Consider the following 11,226-nt stretch of genomic DNA (forward strand, 5'->3'; position numbering starts at 1 on the left):
CTGAGTCTCTGAGTAAATAAAGTTCTCTTGGGGATTAAAGTAGTGTACTGGGTGAAGAAGCTATACTTGGTGGGATTCCAGAGAAACAAGCATTATTTAGTTCTTTGAAAGGACAATTTATCAAATAGAAACCTGCTTCTGGAATTTAGTTAACTTACTCCTAGTGGATAAACACAGAGGTTAAGAACCAGGCCTATGAACAAAATTAGTTTCTATAGAACAAGTCATAGAATCAGAATTTAGCTGAAAAAGACAAACCTTAGAAGTGATCTAGTCTAACTTCCTATCAATAAGAAATCTTTTCTATAGCTTCCTAGACAGATCACCTTTTCTTCCTTTAGGGGATAATCCATTCTTCTACCAGACAAGTAGCTCTTTATGTTAAATCTTTCTTCTTTATGTTGAAATCCAAGAAGTTCTAAACTATTGACATGTTGATTGGCACCAATGGAAAAGAAGTCTACAAATACAGAAACATGTTTTCAAATTGCCTCTATCCCTACACCCCCACACACCAAATCCCCCCCCAACAACAACAACAAAAGACAAAACACCAAACCCAAACAAAACAAAAGTCCATGTCTTAGTAACAGTGGAATTCTTCTTAAGATCAAATGTAGATAGGAATTACTCAACATATATTAACTCAGGTATAATACAGTACTTATAATTATTTTTATTCTCTAATTTAATCAAAGGGATCTTCTAAAATGATCTTGTTTAGATATAATTACAGAATTAAAAATCTTTCTTGAATAAAATCATTATGTTATTTCATGTATATTGGAAAAAAAAGGTTCTTCCCAGAATAGCCCCAATACTCTTAGAAAGTCTTAGTATTCTTAAAAGTTCAGTCTATTGTTGAACCAACCAATCAGCACAAATTTATTGAGAATATTTTATGACATCAGGACTATTAGAGAATAGGGAAGAAATAAAAAAAATTGAGTGTCTGGTTAGCAATTTGGAAATTGTGTAGTTGCTTAAATGACAACAAGCTTCTTTCAGGAACCAAGGTTTATTTTTAGAATGATGATAATCTGAATGACATTATATACACCCAAATAATGGAATTTCACGATTTTAAAATAATTAAAGTCATTCAAAGGGCGATAAAGAGAATATAAGGGGAATGGGTAGGATCTAGTATATTAACAAGGAGTTATTTACCAAATTAAAGAATGTCACCAGAGATGTACAAACAGAAAAAGAAGATGGACTGTAAAATTGAGGGCTAAAAGATGCCTCTGTACACCAGTCATACCCATATAGGCCTTAAGATATTTAGAGAAAGGCCCTTAGCATACAAGCCATACCCAATTCAAAAAAGTTTTTCAGTTTGAAAGAGTAAAGTCTCATTATTTTTTTCTTAGTATCTTATATGTTATCAGTACATCTTTGTTGAATGATGTAGATGAACGTCACAAAAGCTATTTACGTGGCTATTGCAAACTTGAGTTGATGGCAACAATAATGGATAAAAAGAAACAAAAAAAACATAAGCTTCTTGAAGTCAAGGGCAATATTTCTTTTCTATCTTTGTATCTTTAGCTCCTTTAACAGTGCTTTGAACAGAGTAGGCACTTGATAAATATATATTAGAATATAATTGAAGATATTTTGAAATATATATATATGTATATTATGAGTATATGTATATATTATATATATTATATTTTTTGTTATTTCTATTTCATCTCTTTTTATCAACTCTATTTTACTGGATACAGAGAACAAATTATAAGGAATAGAAAATAATTTCTACATTTCAAGTCTGGGTGAATGGGGAAAATGTTTTCCCCTATGTTAAATCCTGATTTGACAAGCTTGAGGTGCAAACTTTTGCTCATGAAATATCCATGTAGCTTCTCCTATATATAGCACTCAGACTCATTAAAGGGTAGGTTCCAGTTTTTCTCTTCTTAGATATAAATAAGAATCCCTGGTCAGACTTGCTTTGTATATTCATGGACATTAAGAGCAAGCTGAAGATATCCCTTTACCCTAATATTCCTGCTCTGCCTATGAACATTGATAGGAATATGGTATTTCAAAAACATCAGTATACATAAAAATAGTTGAAAATGATTACCTTGCATAAGAACTTTCAGTGATGCAAAGTAACATTATACTATATGTTATTATTATTTAAAAATGTTTATTCCTGAAACTATCTCTTCAATTAGCTTTCTTCCCCTTACCTTTTATATAGTCTATTCATAATGATGCCTATCAAGTGACCATTAATGCTAATATATATTCCTTGGCTGTATTGTCACACAGAAAATGAATTGGAGAATTCTGGACCAAATAAACCATCTGGTATCTTTTTATTCACAACCACTATCTTACCATCCCATCCCCTCCTTGTAATTCTGGCTATATCTGCCATGTCAAAGTGAATTTGGTAACCTTGAAGATTTTTAACCATCAAACCATCAAAAAGCAGATGACTAACTACCCTTTATGCCAGGAACTGTGCTAAATACCTAGAATACAACGAGACAATAGACAGACCCTACTCTTAAGGAACTCAAAGTCAAATGGAGGACACATTAAAAAAAAAAAAAACAAAACTAAATACAAACCAAATATAGACAGGTTAAATAGGAGATCAATGGAGGGAAGGCACTAGTATCAACAGGATCAGTGAAGGCTTATCATAGGAAATGGGATTTTAAATTGGATCTTCAAAAAAGCCAGGGAAGCCAGGAAACATAGATGAGAAGGTAGAAAGTAGCTGAAAAAAATGGAATCTTGTTTGAGGTACTTTGCCAGAATGCAATGTTTATTTGCATAATGTTAGAGAACAGGGTTGTTGTTGTTGTTGTTGTTGTTGTTATTGTGTATTATATTGCTATAAAGATGGTTATATTAAACATTCCATGTATCTTTTCAGAGCTACATAGTGATAGTGCTTCAGCCCCAGTTTGTGGTTTACTTGTTGAGTTTTGTTTTCTAAGATTTAGACCCCTCAAATTCTGCAACTCTCTTTCCAGTATTTTTCTTTGTTACATTTGTATTATTTGAACTTATGTGTTGAGAACCTTTGGGGCAGCTAGGTAGTGCACTAGACAGAGTGCCAGATCTGGAGCCAGGAAGACTTATCTTCATGAATTTAAATCTAGCCTTGGACACTCACTTGCTGTGCGACCCTTTGCCACAGTTTCTTCATCTGTAAAATGAGTTGGAGAAGGAAATGCCAAAATACTCCATTTTCCCTGCCAAGCCCCAAATAGGGTTGTGATGAGTAGGACAACACAGAAATATGACTGATCAAGAAGCTCATAACTTTTGGAGCTGTCATAAACATTTCTTACCTGATCAGACTAAAGACTTTATTAAGAAGAGTAGCTTCAAACTGAAATATAAATTAAAGCTACAAATACATACATATTGGATATATTGGTTTAGGAAATCATATATTAACAATAGCTGTGTTCTATTGTATTTTTTAAATTGTGTTAAATATTTCCTAATAACATTTTGATGCAGTTCAGGACCCTCTCAATAGTGTTCAGGGTTACATGTTTTCAATACCTCTGATCGAAGAAACACTAATATCTTTTAGTAGTTCCTTTTCTCATTTTCCTATGGTGTTGAGATATATCAGTTCTCATGACATTACTCCATTTACATAAGTTGTTCATTTTTTCCAGTCATATCCAACTCTTCATGACCCCATTTAGGGTTTTCTTGGCAGAAAAACTGGAATGGTTTGATATTTTGTTTTCTAGATCATTTTACAGATGAGGAAATTGAGGCAAACAGAGTTTAGTGACTTGCTCAGAGTCACAAAGCTAGTATGTATTTGAGGCCAGATTTGAATGATTTTTCCTCTGCCTAACTAGATGCCCCAATTTACATCAGACTTTGAATATCTTTTCATATGAACTGGCTGTAACTACAAAACTACAAAAATCAGTCTAGAAAGAAGCATTTTCTTTTCCATTAATTACTTATATTGACTATCTTAATTGATTATGGCATGTAAGTAAAAAACTGGATAGAACACTAAACCTGGAACCAAGGAGACCAGAGTTCAAATCTAACCTTAGATAATTACTAGTTATATGCCCCAGACAAACCATGTCTACCTCAGTTTCCTCATCTGTAAAATGGGGATAATAATAGTACCTACCTTCCTGAGTTGTTATGAAGATCAAATAAAGTATTTGTAAAACATTTCACAAATCTTGAAGTGCAATAGATATGCTAGGTCTTATTATTATGTACCAACAGCTGCTTGTCAAATAATCTTGCCTATTTTCAGCACACTTTCCTCATCTATATAATGGAAATAATAACATAGTATAAATGCAACATAAAATGTCAATGCAAAATAATTCTTTTCATAGAGAGATTATATGCTATAGTTAAATGCTACATTTAGAGTTAGAAAAGGTCTAATTTCAAACTGGAATTTTGCTATTTACTGCTTTAGACTCTTTGAACAAGTCATAATACCTATCTGAGCCTCAGCTTTTTTTTTAATCAGTAAAATGAAATGATTGCTATAGATGATCTCTGCAGTCTCTTTCAGCTTTAACTTTATGATGCAATCAACATGTGAAATATGTAATCTTATTGTAACTAATATGGTTTTCATTGTTAGAAAAAATTAAAAACACCATTTTAATACCCAAAACACAGGATAAAAACAATTTCTTATGATTAATTAATTGGGTGATAATGATGAATAGAATAAGAAGGGGATAACAGCTACCATTATATAGGGCTTTCAGCTTTGAGAAGCACTTTATATATATTATTTTGTCTTCAAGACAACCCTAGGAAGCGAGTTCTGTTATTGCATCTATTTTTACATATGAGGAAATGGAAGCAGGCAGATGACATTATTTGACTTTACCAAGATCATAAGCAAGTATGTATCTCTGGCTGAGTTTGAACTCAAGTCTTTTTGACTCCGGTTCAACTTTATTCACTGACAAAGTAAAGTGAAATGTCTGTCAAAAGAAGATCCAATTCCCATAAAAGTCAGCCATTTTATATAAATTTCATTATACTCTGTACATAGAAGATGAATTTTGATAAATTCTTGTCATTTTCCAGCTCTTCTATTATGATAGGCCTCTAAGTCAAGTAAGACAAAATTCATTTTAATGGTAAAGATGACAATTTGATCCTCAGGTAAATTATCTCACCAAGGGAAAAGATTAATGTGTATTTTAGAAATAGTAGTACTCATATTGCTTATATTTCTATTTTCTAACACTATATTTAATAATGATGCTGGAAAATGAAGAGGGAAGGAAGGAAGGAAGGAAAGAAAAAAGAAAAGAAAGAAGGAAGGAAGGAAGGAAGGAAGGAAGGAAAGAAGGAAGGAAGGAAGAAAAAAGGTGTATGTGTGTATAATTGTAGTCTGTCCTTTATACAATGAGAAAGACTGTGTTTTTTTTTTCTAGGATGACAATATAAATTTACAGATTTTTTAATAAAAAATTCATAAATAGAAGTCTTAACTAGAAATAGTTCTCTAATGTACAAGACTGTATTACTTGAATATTATTTTATAGGTTTTAAAGTTGTTGTTTTTTTAATTATTAATCAGCATTACAGTTTGAGGAGCCAAATTATAGCCTTGAAAATCATGCATCATGTCAACAAGTAATGAGAAATAATTTTGAATAATCTAATATTTAACAAATATTAATAATAATAATAATCTCATTTGAAACACCGGAAATAAGTATAATGAAATGTTGTATTGTAAGATAATGTGAAAAATATCCTCAAAATTTGAAATAATGAAAATTATATCCCCAAAGCACTATGCTACATAAATTTTGGATAAACTAATTCTATCATTCTATAGTGAAACAAAATGAATAACTTCTATGTTTTTATATATTTAAACCTGGTTTTAATGTTTAAAAGCATATTCAGATTGACTCTTGAATTGAGTTGCCAATTTTTAGACCAGAGAAAATCTCAAGGCTAAGATAGAAATAAGAGTCTTCACAGAAATGCTGACACAACCTTAGCTATAGATGCTTGAGTGTATGGCTATAATTCTTTTTCCTAATATTATACTGCAATGATTCAAGTAGAGGAACCTGCAGAATATTTAAGCAGTTGAAAACAATTCTATAATCATAACAAAATTATAAAACTGTGACACTATTTGCCTATGAGTGTAAAATACTGAAAAGCACTCTAGAAATATCAATGACTTTGGATGATAAAATATGAGTAATATGATGAAATAAACTTTTTTAAAAAATCATTTGATTTTCAAAGTATCTAGTTACATTTAAGCTGATGCAATGCAAAAACTTTAAAACATTTCTTTTTGCAAACCTCTCCACTTATTTAGTATTTTTAACCACTAATCAAAGGTAATAGAATAAGATTATAAGATACTGAAAATTTAGGATGAATATTGAAATACCTTTTTCCATTAGGAAATCTATTAAGCTATAAAATAATCTCCCTTGAGAAAGGGTCATGTTCCAATGTGTAAGGCATTTAAAATTGGAATGGACAACACAATACCAAAATAGGCCAAGAGAGGAAACCTTTTACTAAGAGGTGGCTAGACCAGATGGCTTAATTCTCTAATTCTAATTCAATTCTAATTCTTTCTCCTCTCCCACCCCTTTTTAATGTCTAAGGTAGGGGTAGCAATAATGAGGTAATTATAGAACACCAGAGGAGATTTATATACATTAATTTCAAACTAGAGACAACTCTTAAGTACTGGCCATGACATGGTCTAAGTAGCAGAATTATTTTCTCCTCATTGTCATTTAGGCAATAGTTGAATAGATAACTATTGGTGTATACTGTGAATTAATGTTTGATATTTATTGATTAAAATAATATAATGTGACTTATGAATGGAAGATATTCATAACTTATCATGAATTGGTTAATCTGATTAATATGATACTAGTTGAGTCTCAGAGTGCATATAGCAGATTAGAAAATGAATGTAATGCATTGAACCATATTAAGCAATTATTCAAGTAGAGAAATTATAAAATTATAACAATATATTATGGGATGATACCAAATAACAGTTTCCATAAAAATATATTAATTTATGTCACAAACACTATAATTTTAAAACCACCTGAAAATTAACAAATAAAATTTTAATTTATACATTTTCAGTTTTAAAATGCATTATGTTAACAGGAAGATAATTTGGTATATATAACAATATTCATTTTTATTTATTAAATCCCCATCAAATCTTAACCTTCATTTTCAGCTGGATGTTTTATTTAATTTTACAGTCTTTTTTATCATTTATATTTTGGGAACATACAAAAGCAATGAATTTCAATTTATGCAAATTTATTAAAAGTTCATTAAACAGATTCTTCATTGTATATACTGTAGTGATGCAACACAATTTTTTGCATCATAAATTTAAATTGTCATTTCTTTCTTGGTAGGATATTAGGAGAAGAATTTTGTCCTGTTATTCATTTCTTTTAACAAAATATATTAGGTGGTAAAAATTTCAAAGAATAGAAGAAATTCCAAAATTAGTATTTAAATTTTGCATATACCTGATTACTAATCCCACCATTTGGATTCTAAGAATGTACTAGTCATTTGAAGTACTGAACATTTGAAACATTAAATAAATTATACAGTAACAGGCAACAGACTATCTTTTTTTGTCCCCCCCATTTTTCAAATCAATTCCTATTGTTTTCTTCAAAACTCTAGATATCACATTAGTAATTACAAAGAAAAGCACCCTAATTATCATAACAATATCAAATAATTATAATATTTATTTATTTAGTGCAAATTGTATAGTGGAGTCATTTGATGGTGGAGTTGACAATGTTAATATAGTCAAAGTTTTAAGATGCCTCCCCCTTGCCATTGTTCCATTGTTTCAAATTACCACAAGCTCTAAAGAGGGAATCCTTAAATTGTGTGGGGGGGTTTTAAAGAATATTTTCTAACATCTGAAACAGCTCTATAGTTGAATGGTATTTTCATATCAAATTAAGCCGCTGATTTTTAATTTCCAAGCCCAAATGCATTTATCCAGTAGCTGTTGGGCCATAACAAAGAAGCTCAATATCAGGTGGAAAAGGTGAAATAAAACTACAACACTGTCTAAAGGGGCAAGTTTTAATCCATCCTTTTTGATACCTGCTGTGTATATGTGTGTCTCTGTTTGTCTATGTGTATGTGGGGGGTGTTTTAATTTAGAACTGTCCTGTCAGCTACTTTGTTTTCCATTCACATCTCAAGTCCCTTGTGTTGTTCAGTTGGAAGCTGTGCTATAAGAATGTGAAGAATGTAAACAGCCTTTTATTGTCCAAAAGGATAGCAGTGTTTAAGAAATGTGTGGCTTATCGCAGGGCTGCAGCTCTGTACTTCACCACCATGATAAAGTGCTATAGGGGGAAAAACACATTACACGACAAGCACAACCCCAAAATGGATTACAATCCTACAATAAGCTTTCTTAAAAAACTAATCAATCAACTTGGGCCACGATGTTAGAATCTAGTTCTTAAGGAGGATACATAATCCTTTCAAGATTTATTATGTATTCCCTATTTATTCATTATGTACTGAAGTATAAGTGACCAAAACCTCCCACAAAACATGAAAACCTTTCAGATATATAATAGGTGATAAGTAAACTTTTGCAGTATGATCTCAAAGAGATCTGTCCTTATAATGAATATATTTATGAAGACATTATACATCCAGAAAACAGTGGAATACCTGTACTCCTCATGTTTTCAGAGTTTTACTCTAATATACTGGAGAGCCTCACTGTAAAAAACAAAACAAAACAAAACGCTATTCTTTAATAGTATCCTATTGTAAATAGTCTAACTAAAAAGACAGGTTTGGGGACTCTGCATTGTATCTTGGAAACCTTGACAAGTCACTATATGAATAGAAGCTATTATAATATGTAAAATAGCATGGCTAATTTTTACTTTAACTTTAAGTAACAAATGTGCACTCTTTGTTTCCTCTGCCAGACATAAAGGAAATGAATAGAAAACAGAGTAGGTGCAGCTTTTTTATGTTATAAAACTGATGGTGGGGGTGCCTTAGGTTGGACTGTCAAGAAGAAGAAAAGCCTTTAAAGTCAGCCCAAATGACTTTCAAATAGACATCTATAGTCCTCAATGTCTCAGTATGTAACTGTATTGAAACAATTTTAAATAGAGTTGAGAAACTTTTGCCAGTTTGGGGAGGTGTTTTTAAGGGGGGGGTGTTAAAAATCTGCCCTCCTAATTTCTTAAACGATATTGAGTTGGATTGAAAAAGAAGTGCACAGGTGAAAACTAAAAGAAATCATGGTATAGTGAGGACCTCCCCCCCCCCCAAGAAAGAAAACTTCTTCTTTCCCCCACAGTACCAGTTGTATTAGGACAATCAGTCAGGTACCTACAGATGACACGAACTTAAAAGAAGCCGACTAAATACTTAACCAAAACCAACCAAAAAACGGCTTTTTTATTCTATTTTAAAAGTTACTTTAATTAAGATTTTGATTTGCGAACTCCCTTCAACATAATTAGCTAATGACAACGAATTAAGACAAATTGCAGCAAAGCATAGCATGACACCACGCAGGGAACCAACTCAGAGTCATGAATTGGACAAGGATTTGGTCTTGATCTTTCAATGACCTTAAAAAAGACCCTACCTACTTCACTCTCGGCCGGCAATAGCCAAGAGCCGGCGGAAAGGTACCCGCAGAAGACTCTGCGGTTCTCTGAGACCTCCGGCAGGGAGTTGCTGGTGAAAGTTACATCCTGCCACCCACCAGCAGACAGAAAACCCCAAGCCTTCCATGACAATCAGTGGGAAGAGAAAAATGCCATTTGTCCGAAAAGCTAACCCTCTTCCCCATTTTCGACCCTTTCCCCATATACATCACTTCATCTGGTACTGTACAGATAGGTCAGCCTTATTTAAGGAGAGGAGAGATGCAGTCAAACTCAGGTTTGGAGGAGGGCTGTTGGGGATGTCTATAACCCCAAACTAAAACTTACAACCCCCAAATCATCCAAAACATATATTTTTTTAAAGAAACCTCAAACTCCTCCAAACCATCTTCTAAATCTGATCTGGAGGAAGATATACCCCGGCTTAGTTTTGCCCATCTTCTCCATCCGTCCCCCGTCTTCGGCTTCCAGGTTCTTTTAACCCTAGTCTTCAACTGCCTTCTACCCACTTCTCCGTTTTCCATCCTTACCTTGAGCTTCACTACCCCCCGTCTTATGTCCCTCAACCCTAACCCTATCCGCCTCCGTGTCCCCTCTATTTCATTTCCCGAGTCTCTCCCTCCCTACTTTCAAGTCCCTTATATTCCACCAGTTCTCTCTCCACTCCCTCCCACCTCGCCTTTGTAACTGGCCGGGGGCTCAGCTTCCCTCACCCTCCAGGTTAGGCTAACATTTCCCGCCGAAAAGCTCCCACGGGCAGAGAAAGCCCAGGAAAGCCGGGTGAGCCAGGGGTTGGTGGGAGCGTGGGAAGCCGAAACGTAGAGTTGGGGGCTGCGGGCGGGGGCCACTCACCAGCTGGAGAAAGCCTGGGACCACGACAAGGGGCAGGGGCCGCAGGTACATGGTTCCGGCTCTGCGTCTCACGAGCTCCTCTCTCTCGCTTGTCTCTTGCACATCTCCACTTCGGGGGGCAGGACTGAAGAGGACAGGGACATGCCACTGCGCTTTCCTCCCCCCCCCCTTCCTTTTTTTTAAACTCCAAACACCGAACTGAAGGGTGGGTGGGAAAGCTTGGGGAGGGTTATATACAAGGATTGAGGAGAGGAAAAGAATTCTGAGCCCCCCACCCCCCACCCGCACACCCCTTCAAGGAGACAAAAAATAATAATTAAAATAAATTCTAAATAACCATCAACAAAGTCCAGTCGCAGGCGCAGAGCTGGGGCTCGCTTGCCTGGGCTGCAGGGGGCGAAATGAACTGGCTGCCCGTGGGCACCAGGCAGTGACTGCTGCCTCGCGCTATCTGCGGCTCCTTCCTTCCCCTAGTTCTGTCTCCACCGCTGCGGCCGCCCCGCGCAGCTGCCTTCTTGGCCGGAGAAGAGCGGAGCTGGCTTAGGAGTCCCGAGGGAGTCCCGGCAGGCCCCGTCCCTCCTCCCTTACAACCCTCTCTCCCGCCCAGTAGGGGGCTGGTCCAGGGCAGCTCGACGGCAGAAGTGAGCCCAGCCCACTGGCTCTCATTTTGGGGGAGGGGGCGACA

At 34.8% G+C, this 11,226-nt stretch overlaps 1 protein-coding gene across 1 annotated transcript in view; it reads right to left on the reverse strand.

The window, feature by feature from the left end:
* NXPH2 (neurexophilin 2) overlaps positions 1–10,809 on the reverse strand; it is a 151,927-nt gene extending 141,118 nt beyond the window's left edge. The window contains exon 1 of the mRNA XM_074301937.1: positions 10,542–10,809. Coding sequence (XP_074158038.1) covers positions 10,542–10,592 — 51 coding nt within the window. The 5' untranslated portion in view covers positions 10,593–10,809. The remainder of the gene's footprint in view (positions 1–10,541) is intronic.
* Positions 10,810–11,226: the final 417 nt, after the last annotated feature.

This window comes from Sminthopsis crassicaudata, chromosome 3, assembly GCF_048593235.1.
Source record: "Sminthopsis crassicaudata isolate SCR6 chromosome 3, ASM4859323v1, whole genome shotgun sequence".
In the NCBI taxonomy this organism is placed as follows: domain Eukaryota; kingdom Metazoa; phylum Chordata; class Mammalia; order Dasyuromorphia; family Dasyuridae; genus Sminthopsis; species Sminthopsis crassicaudata.